Source organism: Haliotis rufescens, unplaced genomic scaffold (genome assembly GCF_023055435.1).
Source record: "Haliotis rufescens isolate VD_foot unplaced genomic scaffold, xgHalRufe1.0.p SCAF_118, whole genome shotgun sequence".
Taxonomy (NCBI): domain Eukaryota; kingdom Metazoa; phylum Mollusca; class Gastropoda; order Lepetellida; family Haliotidae; genus Haliotis; species Haliotis rufescens.
The window spans coordinates 623,890-645,518 of NW_025963800.1; the positions used below are offsets into that span (position 1 = coordinate 623,890).

Below are 21,629 nucleotides of genomic sequence, written 5' to 3' on the forward strand. Positions count from 1 at the left end.
CATGGATCTACTCCGGCTACTCATACTCACAAGGATCTACTCTAGCTACTCATACTCACAGGGATCTACTCCGGCTACTCACATGGATCTACTCCAGCTACTCACATGGATCTACTCCGGCTACTCATACTCACAGGGATCTACTCCAGCTACTCACTTGGATCTACTCCGGCTACTCACTTGGATCTACTCCAGCTACTCACTTAAGTCTACTCCGTATTGACAGGGAACCATGGAGGTCCAGTTACTCACATGGATCTACTCCATATTGTTTGTTTGCTGTTTAACGCCACACTCAGCAATATTCCAGCTATATGATGGCGGTCTGTAAATAATCAAGTGTGGACGAGACAATCCAGTGATTGATATCAAGAGTATCAATCCACGCAATTGGGATAGGATGACATGCATCAACCAAGTCAGCAAGCCTGACCGCCCGATCCCTTAAGTAGCCTCTTATAACAAGCATAGTCGCCTTTTACTTTCAGACCTATTTATTCCAGATCTCCAGGGGTCTACTCCGTATTGACAGGGAACCATGGAGGTCCAGTTACTCACATGGATCTACTCCATATTGTTTGTTTGCTGTTTAACGCCACACTCAGCAATATTCCAGCTATATGATGGCGGTCTGTAAATAATCAAGTGTGGACGAGACAATCCAGTGATTGATATCAAGAGTATCAATCCACGCAATTGGGATAGGATGACATGCATCAACCAAGTCAGCAAGCCTGACCGCCCGATCCCTTAAGTAGCCTCTTATAACAAGCATAGTCGCCTTTTACTTTCAGACCTATTTATTCCAGATCTCCAGGGGTCTACTCCATATTGACAGAAAATAAGGAAAGTCGTGTGACTTACATGAGTCTTTTCTCCAGGGGGGAAGCAGCCAGGGTAGAAGCTGATGAGTCGAACTTTACATTCAACATGGGATAAAGAGACACATGGAAATAAAGTATCCCCCAGGAAGTTGAACCGGGTCTGGTGGACCTGAAGGAGAAGAAGGACAAGCCATCACTTACAGACACGCAGACACATGGCAACATAGTGTTTGATATGAAAGGACATGGGTCATGTGTACACAGGGCAACACAGTATAGCGTATATTAACACAGGGCAACACAGTATAGCGCATATTAACACAGGGCAACACAGTATAGCGTATATTAACACAGGGCAACACAGTATAGCATATATTAACACAGGGCAAAACAGTATAGCGTATATTAACACAGGGCAACACAGTATAGCGTATATTAACACAGGGCAACACAGTATAGCGTATATTAACACAGGGCAACACAGTATAGCGTATATTAACACAGGGCAACACAGTATAGCGTACACAGGGCAACACAGTATAGCGTACACAGGGCAACACAGTATAGCGTATATTAACACAGAGCAACACAGTATAGCGTACACAGGGCAACACAGTATAGCATATATTAACACAGGGCAACACAGTATAGCGTACACAGGGCAACACAGTATAGCGTATATTAACACAGGGCAACACAGTATAGCGTATATCAACACAGGGCAACACAGTATAGTGTATATTAACACAGGGCAACACAGTATAGCGTATATTAACACAGGGCAACACAGTATAGCGTATATTAACACAGGGCAACACAGTATAGCGTATATTAACACAGGGCAACACAGTATAGCGTATATTAACATAGGGCAACACATGCCCCAGGAAGTTTGATGTGAAAGGACATTGGACCTGAATCTACAGCATGTTGCTGACCTTGACTCCATTCTTGGTGAAGTACACATCTAATATCTGATGACTCTTCAGCGTTTTGTCAGTTCTGAACTTGGCAGTCTCCACGTTGATGCCACAGCCAATCACATCCCCTGTCTCAAACTTGAAGCTTTGATGTTCAGTGGTGTATATCCCAGGTAGCCCATTGATGTGGACCCTGCAGACAGAGGTCACATGTCACACACAGGTCACATCTCAAGTCACACATGTCACAGGTCTAAAGTCACAAGTCACATGGCATGTCACATGACACAGGTCTCAAGTTACAGGTCATGTCACACATGTCACTTGTCTCAAGTCACAGGTCACATGACATATCACACAGGTCACAGGTCACATGTCATATCACACATGTCACAGGTCTCAAGTCACAGGTAACATGACATGTCACACGTCAAAGGTCTCAAGTCACATGTTATGTCACACACATCACAGGTCTTAAGTCACAGGTCACAGGTCATATCACACAGGTCACATGTCACAGGTCTCAAGTCACAGGGCACATGTCATATCACATAGGTCACAGGTCTCAAGTCACAGGTCACAGGTCACATGTCATATCACACAGGTCACAGGTCAAAGTCAAAGTCAAAGAAGTTTATTGTACAAAAGGCCACCGGCCCATATACAAGAAAGAGTTATGCATGTAGATACAATTATATTTGTTACACATTGGGATATACACGTTGTTTGATTAATTCATTTCTTTTGGCTAATGCATGCTTAATATAAAGAGAAAGATTTAATATATTTGATCCGTTCTTTGTCGTCAGCATAACTACAAAGGCGTTTATCAGTGAAATTGCTATTAAATAATCTTTTATATATTTCTTTCGGAGATCATTGTAAATTGGACAGACAAACACAAAATGAATTTCATTTTCTATCTCTAGCTTACACAATGGACAAATTCTTTTCATTATTTCAATGGACAGTTTTCTTCCTTCATTTACAAATCGGTCTAGCAAACCAAGTCGATATTTAATTAACTGTTTTCGTAAGTTTTCCGTAGTGAGTACTGATAAATATATTTCTGGTTGAAGTAAAGTCTTGAAAGTTTTGTAATATTCATAACGTGAACTATCCTCTAAAGTGGAGTGCCATTCTTGGTAGAACATATTTATAGACCGATTCTGAAATTCATTAAGAAACATATTTACATTTCCAACTGACTGACATAGCCATATAAAACCAAAACCATGCGAAAATAAAAGATTTCTTATATGCGATGTCCAAGTATTCTTTCCCATGTTATCTAAATGTAGAAGCATGTTATATGCTAATTTGGCAAGACGTTATTCATGCATATGAAGAATTTTAAACCAGTATTTTAAACATCTGATCTGAGAATTAATATATAATGGGTATCTACCACATTCACCATAAACCATGCAATTTGGTGTAGAAGATCCGACACAAAGAAACTTTTTACATGCTAAAAAATGAACCTTCTCTAAACAGTCATAACGTTGAAATCCCCATACTTCAGAACCATACAATAAAATTGGTTGTATCTGGGTATCAAAAAGCTTAAAGAAGATATTAGGTGACATCGATCCCACTTTATGAGAAATAGACATTACACTTATTAAAGCTTTCTTTGCACGCAAGGACAAGTCAAGGGCACATTTTTTCCAATTCATTGTGTGTGAGAACCAGATTCCTAAATATGAGTAGTGATCTACTATATTGACTAACTGACCATGGAATGACCATCTCTCTTTCGATGCTATTGGACCACCTTTTCTGAAGATCACAATTTTAGTTTTTTCCAAGTTTACTGATAATTTCCATTCTTTGGTGTATGTACTTAAAATATTTAATTGCCTTTGAAGACCAACAACAGTATCTGACACTAGAATGACATCATCTGCAAAAAGTAGCATTCATATTTCTATCCAATCTGGGAACATTTGGATACCATGTTTACCACTGGCAGCTATTTCGTAATATAATTCATTAATGAAAAATGAAAATAAGATCGGACTCAAAATACAGCCTTGTCTTAGGCCCAAAGGACAATCAAAGAAATCTGTTAAACTATCCCCACAACGAACACATGATCTCACATTAGAATACATTGATTTTAGAATAGTAAACATTTTCCCACGTAAACCAGCTTTTTGTAGACATGTCCATAGCTTAAAGCGATTGACAGAATCAAAAGCCTTTTTAAAATCTACAAATGCTACATACAGTTTATGCTTACGCCATGACAAGGTTTTTTGAATAAGTGCATAAAGTGTAAATACATGATCTACGGTCGAATAACTTTTTCTAAAGCCAGCTTGAAAATCAGGAATCTTATCACGCATGGTCGCCCATTTCGAAATTCTATTGTTTAATATTGTAGTAAATACTTTTCCTAAAATGCTCATTAATGAAATACCTCTATAGTTATTTGGGTCACTCCTGTCTCCTTTTTTATGCAGGGGGATTATTATAGAACATGACCAATTGCTTGGGAAAACTCCATTTTCAAATAGCTTATTAAAACATTTGCAAAGAAAAGGCATAACTTCAAACTTAGAACACTTCAACATTTCGATAACTACATCATCATGCTTTTCCCTTCTTGAGGTGATTTATCGCATCTAATATTTCGTTTTCAACATTGGATGAATCTAGCAGAACTTCATCAACATCCGTGTAGCATTCACTAAAATAATTTTGCTTATCATCAGTTGCCATAATGAATATTGCATCATTTGAAAAAACCTTCTTAAAATGACTAAGCTACTGAGACTTTGTTATGTCATCTGTAGCAGAAGATCTATTCTTAAGAGATCGTACTTGTTTCCAGAACGCAGAAGGGTTGTTAATAGACTTTTTCAGTTTGTCTTGTCTATGTCTACGCATATCGAATTTGTATTTCCGACAGCAACCTTTATATTTATTCCTACTTTCGCAATATTTTTTTCTGTCAAGACTAGTACGGGTTGTTCTAAATCTTCGCAGCGCTTTGCGGGCGTTACGCCTTGCAATTCTACATCCAGTATTAAAAGTTTTAGTTTTATCCATGTTCAGTTATAATTCTTTTCTCTTACAAGCTGCTGAAGTTAGCATAATTTCAACAAAGTCATCAATTGCCCCCTCAATATTGTTATCAAGTTTATCTAGAAGTAACTGTTTAAAATATGTTATACTTTATTGTAGTTTGCTTAGAAAGTTGTTCGAAAGTTCGTCATTCCATATTAGTTTCTTCTTAGTGACACCCTCATATTTTAATTTGGTATGTATTTGATTCATATGAGGGAACTTACAGGTCAATTCCAAAGGTAAATGATCAGATTCTAGACGATCGCCAATATTCAACATCTTAATATAATCGAAAAAATCGGGGGAACATATAAAGAATCATTAACGCTCGCACCTTGGTTTCCACAATAGGTAAATTCTCCAAGGGTATCCCCATACACTCTCCCATTGACAATGAACAACTGAAATGTATACAACATATCTAGCAGTATCTGACCAAATTTATTAATAACGGTGTCATGGGATTTCCGATCTCCAACACATACGTTTTCATCTTCTGGGAATGAACAGTTACTATGAACAAAATCGTTTTGTATATCGACTAGAGGATTGTTTTGTTGACGAGTATGAGCATTCATATCTCCACAGACTACACTGATTGAATCTTTGAGCTGCGACTGATTATCTAACATAAACTCTTCAAGATGATCAAAACTACAATTTGAGACCACATGGTTATAATACGGCGAACCAGCTGGTGGTATGTATGTACATAGCAAGTTTACGTTCTTGTCAATTGTAAGTAACACTTTTGATATGTTCAAGCACAGGAGATTATCTACATCTGATTTAATTAGCTTACAAAATTTACTGACGGATTGATGGACACATACACAAATACCACCTGACAGCCTTCCGTAGTCAGATAACTTTATTGCTGGACTATAATAGATATCATAACCAACTAACCAGTTATTATCAAAACTCCATTTGACAAAAGTTTCCACAAGACATGCTATTTTAAATTGTTGTAAGTATGATATAAAATCAGCATCATCAATTTTGTTTCGAAGTCCATTAATATTCCAACTTAGAAAGGTGAATGTTTTGCTTGGACAATCAGCGTTTAACGGAACACCGGTGTTGATAGTGTTAGGATCTTGTGAAAAACTATCCGGGCCTCGGCCGATATCCTAGCTGATAGAAGCATGTGACACTGTTGTTCCATCCGGTCTTCTATGAAAAGATCGGCTTTCTCGTGTCGTGTTTGAAGTGCTAAACGTTGTTGATGTTGTTTCCATGGTGCGGGGTTTTGTTACCGAACGACCGTCTTTGAAATACCCGAAAGTGTTGGTTCCCTTAAGTGCCTGAGGCTGTTGACGTTGATGTGACGTTAAGTCACTAGAAATTCCGAGTCCCCCTTCCTTGAATGTGGGTCTCGCTTTCAATGTACGAACTTTGTCGTCAGACGAATGTAGCTTAGCAATCATTGGGCGAGGGCGATTTGCATTTACATTTAACGCCAAGTCTGTGCGCATGTATTATGTCCAATGGTTGCCACGTTTTGAATTTAGCATGTTCATTGAGGACAGATAACACAGTATCTTTACATGCCATTGACATGACATCGCCTGCAGCTTCCGGTATTCCGTGGATGATGATATTATCACGTCTGCTATAGGACTCAAGTCTATCTAGTTTGTTATCAATTTTTGACATCTGATCAAACACAGTATCCACCTTGCCTGAAAGTGCATCAATGTCATCATACATTATATCATGGTTCTGTTTCATAGTGTTTAGATCACGATGTAATTCTGTAACAGATTCCTCCAATTTTTCACATTTAAAAATGATAGTGTGGATGTCGTTCTTTAGTTCTAAAATTTGTGTGCTTAAATCTGCTTTGACGTTTTGTATCTCCAATTTCATGCTCCCTTTTTCTGCCAGTATTTTCTCCTGTACTTCTTGGAGAGTTATTTGGCCTGGATTTGTCTCTATATCGTTAGAGCACAGTAGGAGCTGTGTTATGACTCCCACGGGAATCGCGTCACCCCCAAGGAAACACTTTTCACGTGCAGGTGAGGCAAGATTCGGTGACAAAACTAGGTCACAACTCGGGTTGGTGACGTCACTGATCAGTAATGGGGACAACGAAAGGTGCGCAGTCAGCAGCAAAGTGCATATAATAATGCGATACGGCATATCTGAGTTATCATGACATGTGTATGGCGTGTACCTGTCAACGTAGCTGACTTGGCGGGTCCCGGGTGGATGACAAAAGGTTCCGATTCTAGCTCTGTATATCTGTCATATAACTCAGGTCACAGGTCATATGTCATATCACACAGATCACAGGTCTCAAGTCACAGGGCACATGTCATATCACACAGGTCACAGGTCATATCACACAGGTCACAGGTCATATGTCATATCACACATCACAGGTCTCAAGTCACAGGTCACATGTCATATCACACAGGTCACAAGTCACATGTCATATCACACAGGTCACAGGTCACATGTCATATCACACAGGTCACATGTCACATCACTCAGGTCACAGGTCATATGTCATATCACACACATCAAAGGTCACATGTCATATCACACAGGTCACAGGTCATATCACTCAGGTCACAGGTCACATGTCACATCACACAGGTCACAGGTCATGTCACTCAGGTCATATGTCATATCACACAGGTCACATGTTATGCCACACAGGTCACAGGTCATATCACTCAGGTCACAGGTCACAGGTCACATCACACAGGTCACATGTCATATCACACAGGTCACAGGTCATATCACTCAGGTCACAGGTCACATGTCACATCACACAGGTCACAGGTCACATGTCAAATCACACACATCAGAGGTCTCAAGTCACAGGTTCATGTCACACACAGGTCACAGGTCTCAAGACCCAGGAAGCATGGGTGTTAGTTCAGCTGACACAACAAGTCCATGACAGCGTTACGTTGGCAGAATGTGCACAAACTGAACAAAGGACATAGGATTATGATTCTGTCCCAACCTGTCTGGCTGCCCTATATGAAACGTTTATAGTTGTTCCGAGTGACTAGAGCTCAAATAACATAAACAATATATACAAGCAGCAAGAAATAAGGGAACTGATGAAATGATAGTGAGGAGTAATAACGATAAATGATCAATTTGGGCGACACATCCAGGAAACTGTCTGATGGCATGTTGGTGATGAGACTGTTGACAGCTACTCCCTGCCTCGCCATGTTGACAGGTACTCCCTGCTGGGCCATGTTGACAGCTACTCCCTGTCTTGCCATGTTGATAGCTACTCCCTGCTGGGCCATGTTGACAGCTACTCCCTGCTGGGACATGTTGACAGCTACTCCCTGCTGGGCCATGTGACAGCTACTCCCTGCTGGACCATGTTGACAGCTACTCCCTGCTAGGCCATGTTGACAGCTACTCCCTGCTGGACCATGTTAACAGCTACTCCCTGCTGGACCATGTTGACAGCTACTCCCTGCTGGGCCATGCTGACAGCTACTCCCTGCTGGACCATGTTGACAGCTACTCCCTGCTGGGCCATGTTGACAGCTACTCCCTGCTGGGCCATGTTGACAGCTACTCCCTGTCTCGCCATGTTGATTGCTACTCCCTGCTGGGCCATGTTGACTGCTACTCCCTGCTGGGCCATGTTGACAGCTACTCCCTGCTGGGCCATGTTGACAGCTACTCCCTGCTGGGCAATGTTGACAGCTTCTCCCTGCCTCGCCATGTTGACAGCTACTCCCTGCTGGGCCATGTTGACTGCTACTCTCTGCTGGGCCATGTTGACAGCAACTCCCTGCTGGGCAATGTTGACAGCTACTCCCTGCTGGGCCATGTTGACAGCTTCTCCCTGCCTCGCCATGTTGACAGCTACTCCCTGCTGGGCCATGTTGACAGCTACTCCCTGCTGGGCCATGTGACAGCTTCTCCCTGCCTCGCCATGTTGACAGCTACTCCCTGCTGGGCCATGTGACAGCTTCTCCCTGCCTCGCCATGTTGACAGCTACTCCCTGCTGGGCCATGTTGACAGCTACTCCCTGCTGGGCCATGTTGACAGCTACTCCCTGCTGGGCCATGTTGACAGCTACTCCCTGCTGGGCCATGTTGACAGCTTCTCCCTGCTGGGCCATGTTGACAGCTTCTCCCTGCTGGGCCATGTTGACAGCTACTCCCTGCTGGGCCATGTTGACAGCTACTCCCTGCTGGGCCATGTTGACAGCTACTCCCTGCTGGGCCATGTTGACAGCTACTCCCTGCTGGGCCATGTTGACAGCTACTCCCTCCTGGGCAATGTTGACAGCTACTCCCTGCTGGGCCATGTCGACAGCTACTCCCTGCTGGGCCATGTTGACAGCTTCTCCCTGCTGGGCCATGTTTACAGCTGCTCGCTGCTGGAACATGTTGACAGGTACTCCCTGCTGGGCCATGTTGACACATGCTGGGTCTCTAATGGAGACATGCCTGGGGGACTGAGCGGGCCAGTCCAATTTCCGAATGCCTTCTGAATGCCGGTGATGACCTGGGCACGATGTGGTCTGGCAATGCCATCTTGCAGTTCACAATTTCCGTCAATAATTCTCATGAATAGGGATGCAGGATGCAAAATCTTGTCAACATATCGCTGGCCAGTCAATGTTCATTCACAATAACCAAATCAGTTTGCTAGTCATGTGTGATACCAACCTGCACCATAACACTAAGTGACCACCCCCATACCGATTATGGTCAAGAATTCTTGTCCTGGCATATTGCTCGCCACTACATCGCCAACTTTTTCTGCCATCTGTCAGTCAGAGGCAAAACCTAAGACATTGTACAGAATTCTCTATTCTCAGGAGTAGATTTGAATCTATTGCCAGGTGCAAATAATGTAAAGAGATGATCTCGTTTCAGCCTGGTCTTTTAGGCCTGCCACACCCAGGTCTAACTGCAACCCCACCTGTTTGATGGTACCTGTCCATCAGCCGAGAAATTACACTTTTTGATTTGCCAAACATTAGGGAAACTTGGGACATTGGTGTTCCCCTTCTTATCATTAACCCACAATTAACCATTTTGTCTGTTCATTGAGATACTGTCATGGAGGCATTTTTAAGCGTGTGCATAACTTTTAAGCGTGTGCATTAGTGATTGTGAGTTCTCCTTCAGCTGCACGCACTTTGGCTTCTGTGTGCATGTGCTTCTCGTGCTGTTCATGCATAATGTGAAATGTCATTGTGATTAGATGCTGCGTTCAGTTGCAACACAATGGTGTTGTAAATTTTCACCTCAACAATAGTTACATTCAAATCATAAGTTCCAAATCAGGGCTGGGTTGAGTCCAAATTTACTACGTGGGTACCTGACCCTTACGATATATACGTAGTATATATGTAAACATCACTGTACTATTTCTTCATTAAAAAAATGGTATAAGTGCAATATCCAACAATGCCACATTCAAGTTCAGTGTGTTGACTCAGGAAGGAATCTGTTCACGCTATCAGAAACTGTCAACTTCTGGCTGGACTAAAAAACTTAAGGACATGTTCACTCCTATTTTGACTGGATTCCAAACCTCCATACAACTTGGGACAAAGACAGATAGAGCAAACCCTAACCCTAACCCTGTACCACCACATCCCTGTACCACCACATCCCTGTCTCAGGTCCACCTCTCTCAGCACCCGAATCAGCGCCGTTCCGCATCGCCCTCCCTTTCATAGGATTTGTTTGTTTGTTGTTTAACAACGCACTCAGCAATATTCCAGCTACATGACGGAGGTCTGTAAATAATTGAGTCTGGACCAGACAATCCAGTGATTGACATCACGAGCATTGATACACGCTTTTCGGATATGATGACATGTATCAACCAAGTCAGCGAGCCTGACCACCCGATCCCATTAGTCGCCTCTTACGACAAGCATGGTCACCTTTTACGGCAAGCATGAATTGCTGAAGACCTATTCTACCCCGGATCTTCATGGGTTCCATTTAAGGAAGAGCCTCCTACATCATGAGCTGCCTCCTCAAACAGCAAGCCAATATTGACACCTACTTCACCAGGTCCACCGCCTTCAGTACCCTACTAAGAGCCAACAGCAGGAACACAATCAAACCCAAAGAGCCGAAAGGTGTAGTTTACAAAATTTACTGCAACTGTGGACAATCTTACATAGGTGAAACATCCCGCCCAATCAACAACAGAATCAAAGAGCACAAAACCTCCACCATCAATTCAGGCGGTAAATCAGCCATCTCGGACCATATCAGCAACTGCTCCAATCACAACATCAACTTGGAAAACGTCCGAATCCTCTCCGACAACCTCCATTACTTCACTAAAAGCAAACTTACAGAAGCAGTCCACATTCACTGCCACAAGCCATCAATCAAGAGAGATCAAGGCTATTTCATCCCATCCACCTACTATGAACTCATCAAGCAATAATCACCAGACCTATGTAAACTTTAATCCTGTTTAATTGGCTTCTTGTTGCTATTGGCTTCCACCTATGTGTTCTCTGCCCATCGTGTTGTGACAGTATTGTCCTTCTGTTGTCATCACTTACTCATGTTATCCCACTCGTGTATGCAATTGTTGTTACTGTTCATCCTCTACTGTTAATCCTCCACCTACTATATACATTCTGTACAATGTTCCTCATTCAGAGTCTCTCACTCTAGAAGCAATACTAAACCCACAAAATAAACTAGAAAACTTCAAGGCCTTAGGCGTATCCCTAATCTAAACGGAACTAATAAAACGCATCTAAAAACACTATAATCTACCAAATCAAAATCACATAAACAAACAAACATCCACCATACCCAGCTCCCTTAGTTCTACTCCCCAACCCCATCGGCATCTATTCCAAATCTCAAAATTCCCAAATTCTATATAAGCAACACCTAAAGCCCCCTCTTGGGTTGCACACACCACTTTCGCCCCTTTCGGAAACACATTAAATGGCCTGGCCGGGCCCGTGTGCGAAATACGCATCAGTCAGAAAGCGCACGTTAAATCTTCAAAGTAAGTAAGTATGTAAGTATGTCCTCATTCAGTCTTGCTTGACAACAGTGTAAGGATCTATACCGAAACGTCACCTTTACAGTATTAAAAGTTGTTATCCAAAAATTGTGTCTACTTTGTTATCAGTCAACTTCAAAGTAATGCCTATCAAACAATTAATACCATGTGGATTCTCAAAAACTCAAACAATTTGCTTGTTAAATTATCTGTGTGAAAAGTCAATGTAGGACAGCTAGGCAAGAAGTAGGCATATCCATGACGACCACGTGTGCTCCCCTGCTTGCTTATCTCTTTCTTTCTTTACATGAGTCAGAATTTCTGCTCGGTTGGCAAACTTGAAACAATGGAATTTGGGCAAGAAAATGAACTTAAAGGGGCACTGATCTAACGCAATTCCCCGGGACTGGTTGTTGCCTTTGTTATTGCTTTTTCTCAGTGAGTACCCGGATGTATAGCAGAAATCTAGACTAGTTCGCGACCTCTGCTGCGCCATTCGTAAGCGCATTAGTCACTTTTATGGACACCGGTAGTAATTAGGGCGTATGGTCACATTGATCAACAAAATGAAATACAGTTTTCGAGATAATAAGGAAATGTAGGTATCTTTGTGGGTAGCATCGGTAATGGTGACAAAGTTTTGATAAGTCACTTGCTTCGTAATTTTGCGATTTTCGTTTACACTATTTTGACTTGCAACATAAAGTAAATATTTCACCTGAGCATTGCTTTTTTTTATAGTGTGTATATTATTTTACTGTCAAAATGTGTAACATATTTATTAAACGTCTAAATATTCAGTTATTTTACAAATTGACTGAAAAACATTTCCATCTCTATTATTATGATAACGAATTCCAAACATTTTGATGTTTAATGTCATCACCAAGAGACTGAAAATGTTACGTTGAAAAGTACATTTCTATGTTGTTTGGCTTCTAATCCTACATAATAATCTGTTGTGATGTTTGTAGGCCCTTTTGATAGTCTTAATCAATCTGGACAGATTTTTTAGACAAAATGACTGAAATATTTACACATTTTACAAATTGCCTGAGAGAATCACATTTACAAATTGACGGTAATATATCAACGCTTACAAAGGAAAAGACCTGTGAAAACAACGTCTATCGCGCATTGAAGAATTTCCCAACCAAGACATAGAGAAACAAGAACGAATTATCGGTTCAAATGAAGGAAAACAAAATGCAAATACCATAATTACAACCCACAAAATTTATGTGTATAAATTTAAGGCAGCTTCCTTGTTCGAGGAATGTATCCGTGAATATCCACACAAAGGAACAATATCCCACTCGTCTGCAGCTGTACAAAGAAACTTATTCGATGTCACGTGCCTCTGTAACAATCAAATATTTTAAAAGATATATATCGTTTCGGGATATTATAACCCGTGTTCGTTTCTCAACTGATCACTTGGATTGTTTCAGGTGTTTCACATAGGTGTCAAGTCTCAAGGGTCGGCTGAGAAAGTCCACGTGACAACTATTTTCATAACGTCCACGGTTCCTAAAAAATCCATTGAGTGATAGATAACAATGATCAATTAATCAACGTATTATCAGTTAACCCTTTGAACAAAGTATGTTGTTTTTACTTGGGCACTTCACGCCATGATATGATAGTATTCCCTTTGTTTTAGTAAACCTACACATGTAAACACTCACTTTTGACATATCCACTATGCAAGATAACAGTGATTAATCAATCAACATAATTTCTGTAAATCCTTTGATGACTAGGAACGATCCGTTGATTTACAAAAAAAAGTAAATCAACTGATCATTCATCTCTTGCTGGGCTGCCACGTGCATATTACATAACACACATTTCAAACCTGGATTTAGATTGAATAATTACCCCAGACACAATAAATGCAAAAAGGAGCCCTTGTCAGGTAATCTAAGTGGTGCTACCACTAATTGTACCTGTAATAAATTCATTAACTTAGCATCAAGTGAATGACGACAAATACACAAGTGTAGGGTTATACGAGAAAACGTGGATGACAACAAGGGAGTAGTAATCGTATTATCGACGCAATCCGAAATCCGAAAATGCTTTCACTGCATGGATACTTTTTTTAGTATTAAACTATAACCATCTGGGGTATTTCCAAATGACGACATCCGATGAGCTCCGCCGTTCTTTTAGTCTGTTTGTTTAAGCTGAAGAAATGAATTAACATGCGCCCTTTGTCAAAATCTTTATAGATCACAGTTAACCAATCAGTGTTTATGCAAAAATGCGTAAAACAAATATTGCCTCCAGCCTCCAAGTTTATTTAACTGTCCTTGCAGACGGTAGCCCAGTCTCTGGTCACACTCAGTTGCGTTGTGTATCATCAGGGTACTCACGGGGGAAAAAACAATAACAAAGGCAACAACCAGTCCGGGAAATTGCGTTAGATCAGTGCCCTTTTAAGTTTCGGGTCTGACATCGATAAATAATGGTCAAATAGTAAATTCCCTTCTACTGATATTCCCATCTGAGCAAGAAATATAGGAGTGAGTGAGTGAGTGAGTTGGGGTTAACGCTGCTTTTAACAGTACATGTATTCCAGTTATATCACGGCGTGTCAGCTTAATGTGGGAGGAAAGCCCGAAGTGATGCAGGTCTCAGATGTTTACAACTTCAGTGAAACCCACGAGCACGGGTATGGTGCTGACAAACCTAGAAACATAATCGGGGCGAACCGGGATACGAACCCACAATCATAGGTTTCTGGCATGCCAAAGGGACGCAACTCTGCACAGCGAATCACGGCACCTTAATTGACTGGTCCACCCGTGCCCCCAAGAAATATAGGAGACAAGTGAGATCATTTCTCACTTTAATATGCATGCATAAAGATTCAGAGTGACAGAACGGTCTCCACAAGACTGCATTACAAGAGGGATGACTTCAACTTTCCAGTTGTCAGCTTTTCCTTTATACTGAGCAAAATTCCTGCTTTTACTATTATTATGAACTTACTTCCCATTCTCGCAGTTGAAGCCGATGGATCCAGGAAATTGCCCAAGCTTCTTGTCAGCATGGAAGTGGAACTCACCCAGACCAATGGCGACCATAACATATTGAGGTTTAAATGCAAGGAGTTCAATCTCAAAGTAAGCCAGGGATTTGTTGATTGGAGTCTTGGACATGAAGGACTGTGTTGTGTTCGTGCTGAAAGAATAATAACTGTCATAGTTTTCTGCAGCCAACAAGAGATCTGTTCCTTCTGACTTCCTAACAGGGCAAATCCTTGTATACAGATGAGTCTTGCATTCTAGCTGCATTGGAGGGGCATCCTAACCCACTAGGACTTGGTCTCCATGTGATACAAGAGTTATACATGAGGACTTGGTCTCCATGTGATACAGGAGTTATACATGAGGACTTGGTCTGTATGAGATTCAGATATTATACATGAAACTATACAAATATGATATATGACACAATACAATAGTCACCAGAGAGTTGAATACTACAAAAAGCTAGAGTCACCAGGGAGTTGAATACTACATAAAGCTTTAGTCACCGAGAGTTGTATACATAATAAAGCTACAGTCACCAGGGAGTTGAATACTACATAAAGCTACAGTCACCAGAGAGTTGAATACTACAAAAAGCTAGAGTCACCAGGGAGTTGAATACTACATAAAGCTTTAGTCACCGAGAGTTGAATACTACATAAAGCTATAGTAACCAGGGAGTTGAATACTACATAAAGCTACAGTCACCAGAGAGTTGAATACTACAAAAAGCTATAGTCACCAGGGAGTTGAATACTACATAAAGCTTTAGTCACCGAGAGTTGAATACTAGATAAAGCTATAGTCACCAGGGAGTTGAATATTACATAAAGCTACAGTCACCAGGGAGTTGAATCCTTAATAAAGCTACAGTCACCAGGGAGTTGAATACTACATAAAGCTACAGTCACCAGAGAGTTGAATACTACATAAAGCTACAGTCACCAGAGAGTTGAATACTACATAAAGCTTTAGTCACCAGGGAGTTGAATACTACATAGAGCTATAGTCACCAGGGAGTTGAATACTACATAAAGCTACAGTCACCAGGGAGTTGAATACTACATAAAACTGCATCAACCAGTGTGTGGGATACTACCTTGCATTTGTGGACATGAGAGTGCCATCATCAGACAACCTCAATAAGTAACGCCTCCCCATTGTCAGCTGATTCATCACTGGAGGCTACTACATAAAGCTTTAGTCACCGAGAGTTGTATACATAATAAAGCTAGAGTCACCAGGGAGTTGAATACTACATAAAGCTTTAGTCACCGAGAGTTGTATACATAATAAAGCTACAGTCACCAGGGAGTTGAATACTACATAAAGCTACAGTCACCAGAGAGTTGAATACTACAAAAAGCTAGAGTCACCAGGGAGTTGAATACTACATAAAGCTTTAGTCACCGAGAGTTGAATACTACATAAAGCTATAGTAACCAGGGAGTTGAATACTACATAAAGCTACAGTCACCAGAGAGTTGAATACTACAAAAAGCTATAGTCACCAGGGAGTTGAATACTACATAAAGCTTTAGTCACCGAGAGTTGAATACTAGATAAAGCTATAGTCACCAGGGAGTTGAATATTACATAAAGCTACAGTCACCAGGGAGTTGAATCCTTAATAAAGCTACAGTCACCAGGGAGTTGAATACTACATAAAGCTACAGTCACCAGAGAGTTGAATACTACATAAAGCTACAGTCACCAGAGAGTTGAATACTACATAAAGCTTTAGTCACCAGGGAGTTGAATACTACATAGAGCTATAGTCACCAGGGAGTTGAATACTACATAAAGCTACAGTCACCAGGGAGTTGAATACTACATAAAACTGCATCAACCAGTGTGTGGGATACTACCTTGCATTTGTGGACATGAGAGTGCCATCATCAGACAACCTCAATAAGTAACGCCTCCCCATTGTCAGCTGATTCATCACTGGAGGCTGCAACACCAAAGCAACAATGTACTTACAGGAAAATTACTTTTTATCATACACATACAATGTCCATCTGACGTCTTATATATACAATGTCCACCTGACGTCTGATATATACAATATCCACCTGACGTCTGATATATACAATATCCATCTGACGTCTGATATATACAATGTCCACCTGATGTCTGATATATACAATATCCATCTGACGTCTGATATATACAATGTCCACCTGATGTCTGATATATACAATATCCACCTGACGTCTGATATATACAATATCCACCTGATGTCTGATATATACAATGTCCATCTGACGCCTGTTATATACAATGTCCTCTTGACATCTGATATATACAATATCCATCTGATGTCTGATATATACAATGTCCACCTGATGTCTGATATATATAATGTCCATCTGACGTCTGATATATATAATGTCCACCTGACGTCTGATATATGCAATGTTCACCTGACGTCTGTTATATACAATGTCCACCTGATGTCTGATATATACAATGTCCACCTGATGTCTGATATATACAATGTCCACCTGATGTCTGATATATACAATGTCCACCTGATGTCTGATATATTTACCCATGTAACAATGTAGATATCAGTGTCTATATTCACCTAATGTCTAATCATCTAATTCATCTGGTACCTGACATATACAAGATATATATATATATATTGTAGACATCAGCGGCTATTCTCTCAAGTGTTACATTGAGGATATCAGTGTTTATTTACCCATGTAACAATGAAGATATCAGTCGCTATTCAACCCCATGTAACATTGTAGATATCAGTGGCTATTCACCTGACTATAACAATGTAGATATCAGTGGTTATTCACCCAAGTGTAACATTGTAGATATTATGACTATTCACACAAGTGTAACATTGTAGATATGACTATTCACACAAGTGTAACATTGTAGATATTATGACTATTCACACAAGTGTAACATTGTAGATATTATGACTATTCACACAAGTGTAACATTGTAGATATTATGACTATTCACACAAGTGTAACATTGTAGATATGACTATTCACCAAAATGTAACATTGTAGATGTGATGTATATTCAACCAAGTGTAACATTGTAGATATCAGTGGCTATTCACCTGAGTGTAACATTGTAGATATCAGTGGCTATTCACCTGAGTGTAACATTGTAGATATCAGTGGCTATTCACCTGAGTGTAACATTGTAGATATCAGTGGCTATTCAACTGAGTGTAACATTGTAGATATCAGTGGCTATTCACCTGAGTGTAACATTGTAGATATCAGTGGCTATTCACCTGAGTGTAACATTGTAGATATCAGTGGCTATTCACCTGAGTGTAACATTGTAGATATCAGTGGCTATTCACCTGAGTGTAACATTGTAGATATCAGTGGCTATTCACCTGAGTGTAACATTGTAGATATCAGTGGCTATTCACCTGAGTGTAATGTGGTGCACAGAAGTTTAGAATCTGGACTTGGTCATCTTTGCCGAAAAGTCCAACCATGAAGACACATCTGTTCCCATAGGATGAGCTGAACCTGAGCGGTGCCTCTGCAACCTGCAGGTGAGAAGAAAACAGAGAGTGGGACTCAAGTGAAGACACAGGCACTCCACATTAATACAACAGACAGTTCTTACCTAGCGATTTAACTGAGATTATGCACAGAAAGAAACTGTTGATAATGTTATATTGTCTTGAAACAAGGCTTCATTGAAGGTCTGGGTAGGTCCCCATGACCTTGTTTGTCCAGGTCAGTTCAACTGTTGTCATGGAAACAAGGCTAGGCGAAGGACTGGGTAGGCACATTTGACCTGTCTGAGTGTTTGGGCCTGTTTATGCCCCGTTTTTCCTTCAATCATGTACTGTAATGATGAGAAGATACTCACTTGATTCCCCTCAAACCATGCTGACTGTTCATGTGCACTAACCTTGGTTCCCTGTTGACTACACTGAACTCCACAGTGACAGCTGCTGTAGACTAACCTTGGTTCTCCCTATACTGATCACCGCAGTGACAGCTGCTGTGGACTAGCCTTGGTTCCCCCTACACTGAACTCCACAGTGACAGTTCCTGTGGACTAGCCTTGGTTCCCCCTATACGGAACTCCACAGTGACAGTTTCTGTGGACTAACCTTGGTTCCCCAAATACTGAACTCCACAGTGACAGTTCCTGTGGACTAGCCTTGGTTCCCCAAATACTGAACTCCACAGTGACAGTTCCTGTGGACTAGCCTTGGTTCCCCAAATACTGAACTCCACAGTGACAGTTCCTGTGGACTAGCCTTGGTTCCCCAAATACTGAACTCCACAGTGACAGTTCCTGTGGACTAGCATTGGTTCTCCCAATACTGAACTCCACAGTGACAGTTCCTGTGGACTAGCCTTGGTTCCCCCAATACTGAACTCCACAGTGACAGTTCCTGTGGACTAGCCTTGGTTCCCCCAATATTGAACTCCACAGTGACAGTTCCTGTGGGCTAGCCTTCGTCCCCCCTACACTGAACTCCACAGTGACAGTTTCTGTGGACTAGCCTTGGTTCTCCCTTAACTGAACTCCACAGTGACAGTTCCTGTGGACTAGCCTTGGTTCTCCCTAAACTGAACTCCACAGTGACAGTTCCTGTGGACTAACCTTGGTTCTCCCTAAACTGAACTCCACAGTGACAGTTCCTGTGGACTAACCTTGGTTCTCCCTAAACTGAACTCCACAGTGACAGTTCCTGTGGACTAGCCTTGGTTCTCCCTATACTGAACACCACAGTAACAGTTCCTGTGGACTAGCCTTGGTTCCTCCTATACTGAACTACCAAGTGACAGTTCCTGTGGACTAGCCTTGGTTCCTCCTATACTGAACTCCACAGTGACAGTTCCTGTGGGCTAGCCTTCGTTCCCCCTATACTGAACACCACAGTGACAGTTCCTGTGGACTAGCCTTGGTAACCCCTTAACTGAACTCCACAGTGACAGTTCATGTGGACAAGCCTTCATTCCCCCTATACTGAACACCACAGTGACAGTTCCTGTGGACTAGCCTTGGTTCCCCCAATACTGAACTCCACAGTGACAGCTTCTCAGGACTAACCTTGGTTCTCCCCCTACACAAAATTCCACAGTTACAGTTCCTGTGGACTAGCCTTGGTTCCCCCTACACTGAACTCCACAGTGACAGTTCCTGTGGACTAGTCTTGGTTCCCCATATATTGAGCACAACTGCGGCAGTTCCTGTGGACTAACCATGGTTCCTCCTATACTGAACACCACAGAGACAACTTCTCAGGGCTAACCTTGGTTCCCCCCCTACACAAAATTCCACAGAGACAGTTCCTGTGGACTAAGCTTGGTTCTCCCTATACTGATCACCGCAGTGACAGTTCCTGTGGACTGGCCTTGGTTCCCCCTACACTGAACTCCACAGTGACAGCTGCTGTGGACTAACCTTGGTTCCTCCTATACTGAACACCACACTGACTGTTCCTGTGAACTAGCCTTGGTTCTCCCTATACTGAACACCACACTGGCTGTTCCTGTGGACTAACCTTAGTTCTCCCTATACTGAACACCACAGTGACAGTTCCTGTGGACTAACCTTGGTCCTCCTTATACTGAACTCCACAGTGACAGTTCCTGTGGACTAACCTTGGTTCTCCCTATACTGAACACCACAGTGACAGTTCCTGTGGACTAACCTTGGTCCTCCCTATACTGAACACCACAGTGACAGTTCCTGTGGACTAACCTTGGTCCTCCCTATACTGAACTCCACAGTGACAGTTCCTGTGGACTAACCTTGGTTCTCCCTATACTGAACACCACACTGACTGTTCCTGTGGACTAACCTTGGTTCCTCCTATACTGAACACCACACTGACTGTTCCTGTGGACTAGCCTTGGTTCCTCCTATACTGAACACCACAGTGACTGTTCCTGTGGACTAACCTTGGTTCCTCCTATACTGAACACCACACTGACAGTTCCTGTGGACTAGTCTTGGTTCCCCATATACTGAACATCACACTGACTGTTCCTGTGGACTAACCTTGGTTCCTCCTATACTGAACACCACACTGGCTGTTCCTGTGGACTAACCTTGGTTCCTCCTATACTGAACACCACAGTGACTGTTCCTGTGGACTAACCTTGGTTCCTCCTATACTGAACACCACACTGACTGTTCCTGTGGACTAACCTTGGTTCTCCCTATACTGAACACCACACTGTCTGTTCCTGTGGACTAACCTTGGTTCCTCCTATACTGAACACCACACTGACTGTTCCTGTGGACTCACCTTGGTTCCTCCTATACTGAACACCCCACTGGCTGTTCCTGTGGACTAACCTTGGTTCCTCCTATACTGAACACCACAGTGACAGTTCCTGTGGACTAACCTTGGTTCCTCCTATACTGGACACCACACTGACTGTTCCTGTGGACTAACCTTGGTTCCTCCTATACTGAACTCCACAGTGACTGTTTCTCCAGGTTTGATTATGTCATTCTTGAACCCGGTGACTGTGATGGTGACTTCATCCCCCTCCTTCCACACTCTCTCTTCAGTGTTTTCCTGTACAACCTTGCCGCTGATGAACACTCTGTGCAGAGAACACATTCAACTGTGTTGAGAGGGCTGCTCTACTCATTTGACAGTATTTCAAGTTGAAGACTGAACGAACTGTTTTATAGAAAATCATAGTTCAGGAATCTCCACCAAACAGAATTTCCATGAGGACTAGAGTGTGATCATCCTCACCAAACCGAATTATCATGGGGACTAGGGAGGGATCATTCTCACCAAACT

The 21,629-nt window shown here is 41.9% G+C and overlaps 2 protein-coding genes across 2 annotated transcripts in view; both read right to left on the bottom strand.

The window, feature by feature from the left end:
- The window catches only part of LOC124124359, a 112,271-nt gene extending 96,239 nt beyond the window's left edge, over positions 1 to 16,032 (bottom strand). Inside the window, exons 1-4 of the mRNA XM_048393214.1 lie at positions 15,951 to 16,032; positions 14,811 to 15,002; positions 1,763 to 1,937; positions 865 to 993 (exon numbers count right to left, since the gene is read on the bottom strand). Of these exons, the coding sequence (XP_048249171.1) occupies positions 865 to 993; positions 1,763 to 1,937; positions 14,811 to 15,002; positions 15,951 to 16,027 (573 nt within the window). The 5' untranslated portion in view covers positions 16,028 to 16,032. The remainder of the gene's footprint in view (positions 1 to 864; positions 994 to 1,762; positions 1,938 to 14,810; positions 15,003 to 15,950) is intronic.
- Positions 16,033 to 16,530: 498 nt separating this feature from the next.
- Positions 16,531 to 21,629, bottom strand: part of LOC125378202 — a 43,705-nt gene continuing 38,606 nt past the window's right edge. Inside the window, exons 15-17 of the mRNA XM_048393215.1 lie at positions 21,270 to 21,423; positions 18,267 to 18,389; positions 16,531 to 16,805 (exon numbers count right to left, since the gene is read on the bottom strand). Coding sequence (XP_048249172.1) covers positions 16,716 to 16,805; positions 18,267 to 18,389; positions 21,270 to 21,423 — 367 coding nt within the window. The 3' untranslated portion in view covers positions 16,531 to 16,715. The remainder of the gene's footprint in view (positions 16,806 to 18,266; positions 18,390 to 21,269; positions 21,424 to 21,629) is intronic.